Below are 15,885 nucleotides of genomic sequence, written 5' to 3'. Positions count from 1 at the left end.
ATAGATCAAAGTGCCTTTTAAGATCTCCTAACAGTTACACTCCTTCACCTGGAACAAACATAAACTGGAACTTAACTGCCAACTATTTCTAGCTTCCTTATATAACTGTCCATGACAGTTAACTCTAGTAGCTGATAAAGTTGGGATTTATAGAAAATAGATTATTATAGTAAAAGGAGCTTTAACAGCTCCTTTAACTTGATTTGCTAAGAAAAAAGGTAAAACCTCAAAGCTTTTCTGTTATATAACTCTTTATAGTCAATGGACTAAACGACGACAATGGAAATATAGATCTTACTTCAAAAATTACTGCAACTACAATTTCTAGAAATAAAGCTGCTATTCCACATAATTCACATCTGTGAAAGCACACTATCACTGGAAAATATTAACTATTATGTAAACTATAACAAAAAAGGGATATGGCTCAGTGATAAGTGCTCTTGGGTTTGAACTATATTTACTGGAAGATTGCTAATCAATGAATGTTATTTAAAGATAAAGGACAAGCCAACATCTGTTTCCCCATATACATCACTAACAATCAAAAGACAGTGGCATGTGCTGGAAATTCCAGTGACTTGGGAGGCTGAGGATGAAGATCCCAAATTTACGGCCGGTCTCACAACTTAGTGAAACTTTGTCTCAAGAAATAAAAAAGGGGGTCTAGAGTTGTGGCTTAGAGGTAGAGTGCTCGGCTGGCATGTGTGAGGTCCTGGGTTCGATCTTCAGCACCACATTAAAAAAAAAAAAAAAAGGTATTGTGTTCCAGCTACCACTAAAAAAATGAATATATATATTTTTTTTTAAAAAAAGGGATATGGCTCAGTGATAAGTGCTCTTGGGTTCGAACTATATTTACTGGCAGATCACTAATCAATGAATGTTATTCTCACTTTTGTTAAGTACAAGAGAAACAACATTCCACAAACTTAGACTTAACTGCCTTAAATCCTTGATATAACAAGGCATAGTACTCACAGACCCAGAAATTCAATTCTGTAGTATCTTTTCAAAATAATACCCTATAGTGCTATGGCAGGCAGAATAATGATTCCCTGAAGATGTCCATATCCTAATTCCCAGAACTGTTACATGGCAAGGAGACATTAATGTTACAGACAATTAAGGTTGCTAATCAGCTGATACCCAAACAGAAGATTATCCTGGATTGTCTGGCTGGGTCAAAAGTAATCACTAGGGTTTTGTTAAATGTGGAAGAGAGATTTAGAGGTTAATGTCAGAATAATGGGACTAGAGAAAGTCTTGACCAGCTGTTTCTACTTTGAAGATGAAAGAAGGGGACATGGGCCAAGGAATGTTCACAGCCTCTAGAAGCTGGAAGAGGCAAATCCCAGACTCACTCCTACAGCCTCTAGAATGCCCTGTGAACACCTTGATTTTACCCAGTGAAACCCTTTAAGTCATCTGACCTCAGAAATGTAAAATAATAAATTAGTGTAGCCATGCTTATGAAAATTTATTAGAGCAACCATAAAAAACTAATACAACTGGTTTTAAAACATGACCAGGAGTAATGACGCTTCCTCTACTAAGTACATGTCTTTCCTCCTGAACCTGAATGGCTTTCTGTCACTGCCTCAGTGAATAGAAAACAAAACAAAACAAAACAAAACAGAAGTCATACTGTGTGACTTCTTTAGCTTTCCTGGGACACTTGCTTTTGGAATACTGAGCTACCACATATGAAATCCAACTATCCTGAGGCTACCATGCTGGAAAAAACACAGAGAGAAAGCAAGACATGTATATTCCAGGAGCCTTGAAGTTCTAGTACCAGTTGTCTGAATCTTCTCAGCCCAGGGGCTAGACATATGAATAAAGTCTGAGATGATATGTCTGATAACAATTGTACAAAACGTAGCAAAAAATGCCCAGCTGAGCTCTTCTCAAATTAAGAACAAAACAGGTAGTTATCTTAAGATGCCAAAGTTTGGGGTAATTTGCTAAACAGTAACAAATAATAAACTTAATAATCTGCTTAAGGAATTACTTTTTTCCCTATTTAAAACTAAACCTCAAAGATGTGCTTTTTCAGCCTTCATTTATGAAACAAAAACCTTCATATAAAAATTTAATTTTTTATTCCATATATAAGTTTTGAACATGCCAAGATTAGATCACCTCATATTAGCACTTACCTTTATACCAAAAGTGAATACTGTCATTATGATTTTAAATATGAGTGCTAAGCATAACTGCCATATAGCTGAATAGACTCCAACGCCTGCTGGACGATCAGGAATATCATCAACAATTTTACTGGCATTCATGTCATTTCTGTAGTCACAGAGAGAAGAGGATTCCAAGGGACCACAGTCTGTAAAAAGCTCCTTAATCAGCTCACTGGTGTTGAGCCTTGTGTATGGATTGGGGAAGGCTATCACAGCAGTAATGGCTGCAACAATAATGACTTCTAGAACAGGGTACTTTCCAAATTTGGTGGATTTGCGTCGACGACACCAGGCAATATTTGCCCTAATAAAAAAAGCTCCCCAAAGCCCTCCAAATACCCCTAGCAGAATAAAAGGAAACAGTTCAAAAAGGTACCATGGTGTATGATATTCCACATAAAAAAGGACCAGACGGCTGTTACCAAATGGATTGATGGATCTCAAAACAAATGCAGCCACTAAAGCAGCAAAAAATGATCTCCATAAAGTTTTGAGAGGAAAATAATAGCTAACCTAAAAAAAAGAAAGAAAAATTAATATTATCATCTTAAAAGATGCTTCTGATATTTTATAACTTGAATGGGAAGTATCTCTGTAAGTTTTAATGCAGTTAACTCTAAACTTTGTTGCAGCTACAGTTTACATGTTTTACACCAGTAAAAAATGTTTTATCTTTAGCTACCTTATTACATCATTTACAAGAACTGATGATAAATGTCTAATAATTATTTCACATACCTAGCATTGTTTTATTTTTAAATTGAATGTCACATTCAATTTTTATCATGGTAGTTAAAATTAAATGTACCATCAATAGCTTATAAACGTGTATTTGATTTGCCTCTTCTATATTTAAAAAAAAAAAGAATAAAAACTAGAAGAAAAAATGAAATTCAAAAACACCCCTGGCCACATTTTGTAAAAGGAAAGTTTTAAAATTAATAATAATACATATATGTACTCCACTGAAGCAACAAAAATTATTTCCTTAAACATTAATAACTGTTTAAGAAATAATCACAAGAAAAACTTTAAAAGCTAATTTAGGAACTGATTTTAAATTATAAAATAAGAATATGGTTTACACTTCAGCTAAGAATAGGTTGTTCTAAATGTCTTCTATTAAGTCAAATTCACATTTTCTTAATTTTAACTATTTCAACAAAGTAAAGTTCAACTTTAAAAAAATGACTAATATTTATAAATGAATAATAGATTTAAGATGCTTTTCTCTAGACATGGAACTTGCCTCAAAGTAATGTAGTATATAATTTTTAATGCAAGAATTAGTAAAAACATTCAATTTTTTTGTGGAGGGTGTGGGGAGTTGTGGTCTAGAATTAAACTCAGAGGCACTTGACCACTGAGCCACATCCCCAGCCCTATTTTGTATTTTAGAGACAGGGTCTCACTGAGTTGCTTGGCACCTCACTTTTGCTGAGGCTGGTTTTGAATTTGTGATCTTCCTGTCTCAGCCTCCCAAGCTGCTGGGATTATAGGTGTGTGCCTCTGCACCCAGCAAGAACTAGTGAAAACTTTCTAAAAATAAATCTGAAAACTTAAAAAGAAACTCTTTACCTATTATGTCAGGTATAAAACTGAAATGTGGGGACCAGGGGGAGGGAGAATAGGAGTGAATAAATCACACTATTACATATAATTAAAATTTACCAATAAGAAATTGTTTTGATTTGAAATGTGTGATACAATATATTTGTAATGGTAATAACATATAATTTTTATGCTTACACTTTTGTTACCTACCTCTTCCAGGCTAAAAAGAACTCCTCCAATCGGTGCACCAAAAGCTACAGAAACACCTGCAGCTGAGGCAGCTGATAGCACCTAGAAAGAGGAGGTGGCTTATTGCTTATTCCTTATAAATTCAAATATTGCCAAATAAAAATTCCTATTACCTGAATTTCCCAAATGCTGCTTCTGCATTTAACTCACATGTCCTCCTCCCCATGCAAAGAGCAAGTATTCATTTCTTCTAAAAAGATTTTTTTCTCTTCTGCTTTAATTGAAAGTTCATTCACATATTCACTACTCAGTTAAAAACATTTGTACCAGAAATACCAATGTGAATATGTTGTAAGAAAGAGAAGGCAATATTACAGACAACTTTTAATATATATGGCTGTGTGGACAAGAGGAAAGAACAGTAAATGGAATGGGGGGGGGCAGTTCTTTCTTTACCTCTAAATAGGATATAATTTCTCCAGATTTGAGAGTTAGATGCTTCACCATTAGTAATTACTCTATTCTAAATCCTGGCAAGATATCAAGGGAACTTAAAACGTATTAAATAGTTTCCCTATATTTTTACTACCCTAAGTCCCCTGAACATCCTGCTATCCTCAATGTAGAGAGTCTCATTCTATAAGCACAAACAGCTTAGTTAAGAGTCTCTATAGCCAGAACCCAAAGAATAAAGTTAAAGGAAGAGAACAATCCACACACATTCTTCTGGAACCTCTGTCCAACTGACTTACTGGTCCATCAGTTGATTATTCCCTGGTCCATCAACTGATCAAGTAAGGAAACAATTGCAAATATATTTTTGGGAGGGCATTTATTTGTAATTATTCTTCTAGGAAGTCTTTATTTATTTCACCATTGTAATACAGGAAATAAAAGCAACCTAAAACATTTCCTCAAATAATTAATTGTTTCATTTTTGGAAGGGAAATTAGAAAATTAAGTTGTAAATGGTCAAGAGCACAAACTGCACAGTCAAGCTGCTAGGCTAAACATTCTTTTGTTGCAAATACTGACTACATAACGATGGGTAAGTAACTTAACCTCCATGAGCCTCAGTTTTCTCTTCTCTAAAATGAGGATACAATAACATTACATAACTCATAAGGATTAAGTGAGTAAGGTATGTAGAATAGTATGTAGCACCTTGTAAGTACTTAATAAAATTTTGATAAATTATAGATGAGCAAATATTTGCTTCCATTAAAGGGTATCTGGCTTTAGAATGTAGAATCTACTTATTTAGGAGAAGAAAGAGAGCAAATTTAGCTTCCATGTTTTTTTCTACTTAATAGGACTATAGACAACACATTAATTGTTCTGATTCTACATTTAAGAATTTTACAATTAAGCTAATACCCAATGTATCTATAATTTACACACGTTTTAATCTGTAGGAGGTGTCAAAGAGCATTTAATTGAAAAATGTCAGGGAAGTAGGTATAGGAAGAAAGCTAAAATATGGAGTCTTAATACTTGCAACTAATAAGAGAATTTTTACTATGTATAAGACATCATATACATTACCTAATTACCACAGTGTTGACATTAAAATATAGGTGAATTAATTCAATTCAAACAATATATTCCAATAAATACATATTTGAACTTATAATGACTAAAAATCTTACCAAAAAATGTGTTCTGTCAACATATAACAGAAAGTAAAGGAATAAAATTGGGGAGGCAAATGCTACAGCTGCATCTTAGCCCCTAAGTTGATATACTGTAATATAGTTGGGTTTTGTTTTGTTTTTAAAATATATACCCACACAATTATAGTGGTAGCACAGTAGTTAAAAGCATAGTCTTCAGAATCAGATAAAAATTAACTTAATCCACATTCTACCACTAACTATGTGGTCATGAATAAATCAGTTGGCTATTTTAGGCCTTCATTCCCTAATTTATAGAAAAGGAAAACAGTGCTATGTTAATAGAATTAGTTTGAAATTAAATTTTAAAATGCAAGTAAATTATTTGCTACAGCATCATATATACAATAAGTAATCAATAATGCTAGCAATTTTTGTTATATAGTAAACTATATATTTTGCTATATATTATTTAATAATTCACAATCATTATTTAGAGATGGAATATTATGCTTTTGTAAGTGTTCCATTTTTGGAATATCCACTATTAATGCAAGAATGATATTTTAGTGCTGATATTAGAAAGTACTAGAATTATTTCAATTAAAGAACTAAATAGCCTGATAAAGTATTCTACTATTTTTATTACACTACAAAAAACACCAGGATGAGGCTGGTGCTATAGTTCAGTAGCAGAGTTCTTCCCTTGTATGTATAATGCCCTGGGTTTGATAATCTCTAGCATCACCCCCCCACCCAAAAAAAAACCAGCAGGATGAAAAGGTCTGTGCTAAAGCCAGAGGCACCCGAGTTTTCAGTAGTTGATGTTAAAAAAAAAAAAAAAAAAAAAATCATGCCTTAAGAAATTAGAAAATTGGGAATGGAACCACCATTTGTCCCAGCTATCCCTTCTCCTTGGTCTATAACCAAAGGACTTAAAAACAGCAAACTACAGGAAAACAGTCACATCAATGTTTATAGCAGCACAATTCACAATAGCTAAATTGTGGAACCAACCTAGATGCCTTTCAATAGATAAATGGATAAAAAATATATGTGCCATATATACACAATGGATTATTACTCAGCAATAAAAGAGAATAAAATCATGGCATTTGCAGGTAAATGGATGCAGTTGGAGAATATAGTACTAACTGAAGTTTGCCAATCCCAAAAAACCAAATTCTGAATGTTTTCTTTAATATAAGGAAGCTGATTCATAGTGGGATAGGGAGAAGGAGTATGGGAGGAATAGACAAACTCTAGATAGGGCAGAGGAGTGGGAGGGGAAGGGAGGGGGCATGGGGTAATTAATGATGGTTGAATGTGATGATCATTATTATCCAAAGTACATGTATGAAGACACGAATTGATGTGAGTATACTACGTATACAACCAGAGATTTGAAAAATTGAGCTCTAAATATGTAATAAGAATTGTAATGCATCCCTCTTATATATATAAATAAAAATTAATTAATTAATTAAAAAATAACTTTAATTGGATTATTACAGGGGACTGGGAGGGAGGCAGGAAAAGGGTGTAAGGGAGGAGGGTGGACATGATCAATGCACAATATACACATGCATGGAAACATCATAGTGAAATCCATCAATCTGTACATTAATATGTGCTAATAAAAAAAAAGCTAAGGAAAGAACAACAACAAAACAACTCTTAAGATCTCTGTCCCATGATCCCTTACACTAATGGTTAATGTTCACCAATCATGGAGGAGCTGCAGTACAGTAATGGGCTCTAGAGCTAGCTACCTGTATAGCTGCTGGGCTCCCATATTTAACTCAATACTAGAACGATGAAAGGTGAAGCAATGCAAGTGGCTCACTCAGGTCTTGTAGAACTCTTTATAATAACTTCTAAACGAGTATACAAGAAATCATTAGAATAACTGGCCTCAGGTGAATTTAATTTTAATATCTAAAGAAATGGGGAAAATGGAATACTAAAAGTAATCAAACTCTATACACAATAAAAAAGGATGATTCTGAAAGATAAAATTAAAAAAAAAAAAATCTCTGTCCCACCTAGAGCTACAGATTTGCATTTGCGGGGACTAGGTTTTAAAGCCACTAACCAAAGTCTCAGGAGCCCACTTTTCTTCCAGAAAATACCCAGAAAAAAGAGACATGAGGGAAAGTCTATAGTTTGAAGGCCTGCTGGAAGACCTTATGATGTGCCAAAGAAATGGTAAAGGAAATTGCCTTAAAACAGCTGAATAAAGAAAAGTTCTCACATCCCCTTTAAGTGGAGGGGATTTTGGCAAGGGTAAGATCTGGCCCTGCAAAAGAACATCCAGTTTCATTGTCCTTTTCAGTGGTTCTTCAGTATTTATTCCTTACCTCCAATCCCCTCACAAAAATGATCTGAGCCCCCATACACACAAATAAAAAAATAAAATGAATTTCTGATTTAAACTTTGGGAAGTCCTCAAGGTCTTCAGAATTTCCCCACTGGGTTAGAAAGTTTTCTACATATCACACACCACTTCCAATGGCATTAGACACTGACTGACCCCAAAAGAAAACACAGCAATTGAGTTTGCCCAACCGTAGAGATGTTAAGAAATGTTGAAAAATAAGAGTTAAAGCAATGTTACGTTTGGAAAAGCTTCCAAAGAGGTTGGGCGTAAGGCACAGTGAAAACAACTAAGAAAGATCTCTGTGTAATTTAACCAAAACCCAGTGAATACCAGCTGGTCTATAAAGCATTCTAAAACACAAGAGTGACTAGGTAGCAGTAGAATGGATTCTAAAAAGATGTTAGATAGTCAGAAAAAGGAAAAGAAGCACAAACTAATCTCAAAAACTTTAATCTAAAAAAAATTTATCCCAACACAGTAAAATATGATCTTCACATTAGGAAATTCCCAACTGATATCAAGTCTACAAAATAGATATTTTTCTGCCAAATAATTACAGAAAACACTTACCTCCCGTTTTTTAGCTTCATTTGTGCTATACTTTGGAAAGAGGTAGGAAAAGATATTTCCGCAGCAACAGGCCACATGTACCAGAGGACCTTCTTTTCCTAAACTCAAACCTGATGCCACAGCCAGTACTAAAGTGATGGTTTTAATCATTAAAGTCCATTTTCCCAAGTAACCTCTAATGATGAATCCACTCAAAATCGTTTTAATCTACAAAGAAAAGTAAAAGCAGTTTAATGTCCTTTAAGAAACAGGAGAATATAACTAATCAAAAATATTCTCATTTTACTCACAAAACCTAGGAAAGTTTGAACAATTATGGAACAATACACAATTAATTTTTCAAAATTATATTATGTGTATGATAAATCTATATTGTATTCTTATTCTCTACTCAAATAAAGTTAAAAAATAACCCTACCTCATGAAAAAAATAAAAATTATAAGCCATGTTAAAGGAAATACAGATCTTAAGTACAACGGTATAATGACAAAAACAAAAAATAGCAAATTTGAATACTTCTGTTGTAGAAATAAACAACATATTTAGATACTTAGGACTTTCCACCAAAAATAAAGTTATTATGCCTTTTCAGAGTACTTCAATTATGTGAAATGTATTTCATTATATACAAGAAGGAGCAATAAACACTTCTAACTACCACATGATGCAGTTCCTTATTAAATATATTCTTAATTGATTATCCTTTTAAAATCACCATAATTTAGTCTTTAAAAAATACACTAGAAAAAGTGGATGTAGAAAAATTAAAAAGAGAAAGAAATGAGTTCAAGCCTAAATCTAATTCTCCTTTAAATTACTGTTGGCTGGGGCTGGGGTTTGGTGGTAGCACACTTGCCTGGCATGTGTGAGGCACTGGGTTCGTTTCTCAGCACCATATATGAATAAATAAAATACTTTACCAGGGAAACTGCAAGAAAGGCAAAACTCAAGGCTCAGAAGATGTACATTATGTACAACAACTAAAAATATATTTTTTAAAAAAAGATGATTAAAATAAATAAATAAATAAATTGCTGTTGATGAAAGTTAAACCCTGTAACTTTGTAACTCAATGGTAGAGAGAGCCCTTGTCTACATGTACAGGCCCTGGCTTCAATATCCAATACTGCAAAAAAATAAAACAAAACCCCCGAATTTATACTATTGACCGATTTTAATCAAATGTTTTCTCAAAGCATAAAATAGTCAAACTTTGCCATGCGCAGTGGCGCATGCCTGTAGTCCCAGCAGCTCAGGTGCTGAGACAGGAGGATCGTGAGTTCAAAGCGAACCTCAGCAAAAGCAAGGTGCTAAACAACCTGTTTAACATTCTGAGACCCTGTTCCTAAATAAAATACAAAATAGGGCTGGAGATTTGGCTTCAATGGTCAAGTGCCCCTGAGTTCAATCCCTGGTACTAAAAATATAAAAAATAAAAAAAGTCAACTAACGATTCTTCAAAGCTTCAAACATGGGTTTTTTGTTGTTATTGTTGTTGTTTGTAGTTATAGATGGATACAATATCTTTATTTTATTTATATGAGGTGCTGAGGATTGAACCCAGTACCTTACACATGCCAGGCATCCACTCTTCCACTGAGTCCTAACTTATTTAATTTAATGAACCCCAGTCCCTAACTTATCCCACACCCAAACTGTTTTCATTAAGTGCAAAAGAATCATAACAATTACTGCCTAAAGATAGTATTACATGGCTTACCTCTGGAATTCCAGAGCCACAGGCATAAGGAGCAAATACCTTTACCAGGGAAACTGCAAGAAAGGCAAAACTCAAGGCCCAGAAGATGTACATTATGTAATTCATGATGTAAGAACCAGGACCCTAAAAAGCAAAAATAGTTCAAGAGTATGAAATTAACTTTCACTGCAACCTCTAATGCTTGCCACATAAGGAATCCGAGTAAAACTTTTTTATTTTTTTTAATTTTTGAGACACTGTTAGCCTTAAACTTCTGAGCTCAATGATTCTCCCGCCTCAGTTTCCTAAGCATCTGGGACTGCAGGCACGTGCTACTGTGCGAAAATGGGTAAATCTTTTAGAAAGCTCCTGGTTTATTTTCACAGTAATACAAAACTTTATATTAAAAAATATTTAGGCATAATCTAAAAACTAGTTCTTATATATATTAAGTAGCCTTAATCCTATTAATCTTTTTCTTGATCCCTAGGTATTGTTACCAAGACATCTAAGTTATACTTTAACTTCTGCCTACCCATAAACAAATTTTTGGAAATGGCTGGTAGAGACAAAACTGAATTGTCACTCAAGATTACATTCTGTTCCAATTTTTTTTTAAAAACATTATTAAATTGAATTCAATCAAGTCAGGCAAGAATCAGCATTCAATGTATATCTTACTAGCAAATGTATTCTTTTTAGCTCTGAAGTGCAACTGTAACAAAAATTTTAAATTCTATCTGTAGGTGAATATATTTAATATATGATATGCTAAGTTCCAGAATGTTCTTCATTATAAAACATAAAAGTAGTAAAATAAAAATTTAATACTGTAACCTCTCTCTCTCTCTCTCTCTCTCTCTCTCTCTCTCACACACACACACACACACACACAAAAAAAAAAAAAAAAAAAAATCTCTGAATTTCTTCAATCTCTGAATTTCTAACAATAAGCTACTTGGCTTATCTTACTGATTTTTTAAAAATAATTTATACTTTCATAATTCCCAATTCCCAATCTTAGTGATGTAATGTGTCAAATCATTTTAATAACTTCATATTAACTTTACACAGATTCTATTGCAATGATTTATCCCTTCTACTACAACTCACAATAAATAAATTTGTACCATACTCCAGGTGGTTTGTTAAATGATACAAAAGCTGCTTAGAACAATCCTTAGTTTTTTTCCTGCTGTAATATATTCTTGTATTTTCCATTCTACTCTATTACATAATTTTTCTTTTGGATGAATGCAGGTTACAATCATCCAATATGTGATTAATTCTATAATTTCATTGTATCAATGATTAATTCATCTTGAGCAAAGCAAAACTTACCTCTGCTTGACCTATGATTAATTCTGCCCATGTTTTCCACTGTGGACATTTATCCCTCTCTTCAAATGTTGTTTCATTAGATCCCCAACAACACTGTTCATGGTTATACCACAATGCACTAAGGCAAATGCCCTCTTTTAGATCAGTCATCCAATCAGCAGCAATGTCTATCAATCCAGCCAATGCCCCTGTAAAAACATGTTGGAGATGGTCAAAAAAACAAATCCATATTTTTGGGAGCTAAGATCTATCTAGTTCAGAGATTAATAGAAAACAGGAGATTTCCTATAAATAATAGTTTCACTAAGGAACATGATTTTAAGATTTTCAAATTTTATCTATAAATGCACATCTATTACTTTAAAAAACTATAATAATATTCTTTAAAATAAAATTGTTACTCTTTGAATAAAACTCAATTGCATCATTCAAATTAATTATAATTACAAAAAGGTTCTAATATTCAAATACCTTTAAAAGAAAGCTGCTTGGCAGGAGATTCATATATCTGGCTATTGAAGCAAATGTTTTAACTATCCAGTTTCAATCCAAAACTTCATTAACAAATAATTTCAATCTCATTAAAACTTAATGTCCATTAGAAATAATTAGTGAAATTCATTCATGAATTACTGTGACAGATTAACAAATTTTTCTTAAATAATAGAAAACTATATGTATCGAAATTATTTTACTGACAGAATATAAAAATACACAAATTCATGGTCAAATCTGGGTCATTCTTATCATATAAAAAGATCAATGGGTCATACACACAGAAGTCACAAAATTTTTGTGCATGCCAATTAGTATTGTTAATACTTCTCTGTTTTCCACAAAAACTTTAATTTTTCATGTTTTCTGGACACAATCTTCCATGATGGAAACTGAAAATAATTAAAAGTTCTTAATTTTTTGTACTTAACTGTTATTTCCTAACATTTCTCCCCTAGGACTTTGTGGCCATGCTATACAGCATGATAATTAAAGGGTCAGTCTCTTGAGCTAAACAGCTGAAATTCATACAATGGCTGAGCCACTTTTTGACCATATGATCTCAGCTACACTCCTTAATTTCTCTTGTGCTTCAGTTTCTTGATCTGTACCATAGTTATAATCACAGTAATTATGCCATTTTTAGAACACTGCATGACACATATAGCACTCAAAAAATAATTATTAATTATGATGGTAAAATAAAAGATATCTTATTGATCATCTAGTTCAAGCCACTTATGTTACAGAGATGGAAACTGAACCCAGAAAGATCAATCAAGTTGGATAGACCCTTTAAGTGACAGAACCAAGAAAAGACTAAAGTCTCTTGCCTCCTACTCTTTTAATATGAGAAATTTTTGAGGGAGAAAAACACATGCTTTTAAAAATATAATAGTACCTGGAAAAAAATTTTTTGAGGGAAGGAGGGGAGAACTATTTACAGTTCTGTTAATTTTTTTAAAAAGGACTACTTTAAAAATTTCCTTTACCTGATGCCAATCCTGTTAGTGTTACTACTAGCCATCCTGACCACGCATCATATAAACTTTTTGTCATTTCCCATGCTGATTCTTTCTTTTTGCTGTTGATCTGAAATTAGAAATGTTTATGCTTCATTTTTCAAACTCTGAATAGAAGATAGAATTCTAATATCAGCAATTTTTCTCAGTTACCATAATCAGAACAGTACCTTCTAAACTAAATAACGGGAAAGGTGAGTTTGGGGAAAAATCACTGTCAGATAGTCATTATACCATAAGCCAGATGATAAGCATTTATCCAGCATTTTATAAGAACCTCAGATTTAAGTGCAATGGGACCATAAGCCACATAAAAATCTGACACAGACTGTTTTTAAATGAATCAAATTCAATTTTGGATTTGTATTTGGTACAAATTTTATGTTAGTGAAAGTGACTGGAAATGTCTATCATTCCCTGGTGCTAGAAGTTAACTGAATTATAACTGTCTAAAAGATAAGTACGTGACAGTAAATGCCCATAAATAAAATGTAGAAAAGGCACATGGATAAATAGACTCCCGAAACTTAGAGACCTATATACAAAGATGTGGCAAGCTCCAATCTCACTGGTAAGGCGCAGGGGCTCTTTCATCACAATGTTAAGGCAAAAGTGTCCTTCACTGGATATAGTATAGGCAGGTAGGAGATTAATAAGAAGGTAAGAGATTTTTCTGATCTCATTCTACTGAAACACAAGAAGGCAAGTCTTATCTCTCCCTGTAAGAATGCATTTTTAAAGCTATCTCTAAAGAGTACTAAACTCTTCTGTCCAACTACAGTTGTTGTTTTATATTCTCCACCTAGGATTACATAATGCTCAACCATCCCCATAGGAGGGCTTCAATGACCTGATTTATTTCAAGCCTATGGTCTACTTGAAGGCAAAAGGCCCCATTAAAAAGACACAGGAAGGCTGAGAGTTTATTTCAGTGGTAGAGCACTTGCTTAGCATATGTGAGGCTTTGAGTTTGATCCCCAGTATACACACATACACACACACACGTACACACACACACACACAGAATAAGTTCTAAGTTGAATGAGGTAATTTTATTCCTATACTATAAACATCCAAACACAGATATTAACTACTTTTAGAATTGGAGGCAGGTCATTTTTTTAAATAATCACTAAATTTTATGTTGATTTTCCTCAATAAAATAACTATAATATCTAATAAAATATTATTTTCAGGCTGAGTCAGACATTCTTCTTGTACCACTGCTTGCATACTACTATAGTCACTTAACAAACATTTGCTTGATAGAGTATACCAAACACAAAAAGATACTGTATGTGCAAGAGTGTACCCTCATCACTACTTCTAACAAGAATATTTAATGTTTAGTAATATGTAATACAGTTGAATAAACTGTAAAATATCTATGTAATGAAAAGTACTTCAGCAATTAAAAAGGAGATAGAAGCAGTGAGATGAAGGACAAAGACAAGGTGGCTAGAATTATGCTATTTGTCTAAGAAAGATAATATAGGCACAAATGCTGGTATTTTTTAAATGAAAGGATAAACCATAAAATTAAAAATGTAAAACATTATTTATAAGGGGAAGAAGACAATTAAGTTAGAACAGAAAGAAACTAGACTTCTTTGACTATAATGTGTTTTATACATTTAGCTTGGAATCATGAAAATATTCTACATAACTGGTGTGTGTGGGTGTGTGTACTGTGGTAAATTAAATGATTCTGTTTGTGATGTTGAGATTTTTGGATGCTTTAAATGAGGCACAGATTTAAGAACTAGATATTAAGCCCTATGGTAATGATTTTAAATTAGAACAGTAGTATAAACTTAGGAGAAATAATGACCAACCCACAAACAAACAGTACCCACTTTTGCCCAGATTGTCTCTATGTATCATTCTCCTTCAATAGGACTGAACTCCTTGGAGAAATGGCTGACTTAGGTTTTCTGCTGAAATGTGTAAGATAAACAAATATAACATAATGTTTTCCCAGAATACATCATGTCTGAACTCAAGTCAGAGAACACAGACACCAACCAATATCAATTCACTCCCACTAGTCAAAAGTATAACAACATGGCTGAGCATGGTGTCATAGACTGGTAATTCTAGAAACTAGGCAGGCTGAGGCAGGAGTATCACAAGTTCAGGGCCAACCTCAGCAACTTAGTGAGGCACTGAGCAACTTATTGAGACCTTGTTTCAAAATAAAGAATTAAAAAAGGCCTGAGGATGTGGTTCAGTGATTAAGCAACTCAGGGTTCAATCCCCAGTACCAAAAATAAACTAAAAAAGGATTTTTTTTTTAAAGTGGAACATGGACCTCAACGAAAAGAGTAACTGTGATAATTATGACACATAAAATGTTTAAATTCATAAGTTCATGAAGATACAGAAACAAAAGCAACAAGCAAACAAAAATCTCACTGGTCAATTTTCAAGTACTGGCAAAAGGAACAAAAGAAAACTGCAAAACCCCACAAAATGACTTCCCAGTACATATCTTCTTTTTTTCATAATAAGAGTTTCACAACTCTTCAGCTTGCTGAGTTGCTTAAGGCCAAAAAGCATGCTGACTTCCTAATCTTAAGTGTGGCTTGATCTACCCCAAAACTCCTGTGCTGTGCTTTTCCCTTTCCTTCCTATTTTGTCTTCCAATTCTATTTCTTTGTTTTTGAGCTACCGCAAATCCTGTCTGGAAAGATATGAAACATAAACAAACTGAAAAAAAGCAAACACACACAGAAACAGAAAACAGCATTTATCAGATATACACTTAAATTTATTTTAAAGTGTAACATAGATTTGGTGGCTGAAGATCACTGGCAGCAATGCATT

The 15,885-nt window shown here is 33.3% G+C and overlaps 1 protein-coding gene across 6 annotated transcripts in view; it reads right to left on the bottom strand.

Moving 5' to 3' along the window:
• The window catches only part of Clcn3 (chloride voltage-gated channel 3), a 78,567-nt gene that overhangs the window by 17,269 nt on the left and 45,413 nt on the right, over positions 1 to 15,885 (bottom strand). For all 6 annotated transcript variants that reach the window (XM_076853662.1, XM_076853664.1, XM_076853666.1 and 3 more), the window contains 6 exons: positions 13,030 to 13,129; positions 11,543 to 11,730; positions 10,223 to 10,345; positions 8,502 to 8,708; positions 3,960 to 4,040; positions 2,163 to 2,708 (listed from right to left, as the gene is read on the bottom strand). In XM_076853662.1, the coding sequence (XP_076709777.1) occupies positions 2,163 to 2,708; positions 3,960 to 4,040; positions 8,502 to 8,708; positions 10,223 to 10,345; positions 11,543 to 11,730; positions 13,030 to 13,129 (1,245 nt within the window). The remainder of the gene's footprint in view (positions 1 to 2,162; positions 2,709 to 3,959; positions 4,041 to 8,501; positions 8,709 to 10,222; positions 10,346 to 11,542; positions 11,731 to 13,029; positions 13,130 to 15,885) is intronic.

This window comes from Callospermophilus lateralis, chromosome 4 (assembly GCF_048772815.1).
Source record: "Callospermophilus lateralis isolate mCalLat2 chromosome 4, mCalLat2.hap1, whole genome shotgun sequence".
NCBI lineage: Eukaryota > Metazoa > Chordata > Mammalia > Rodentia > Sciuridae > Callospermophilus > Callospermophilus lateralis.
This window is presented reverse-complemented; position numbering and strand designations above follow the sequence as displayed.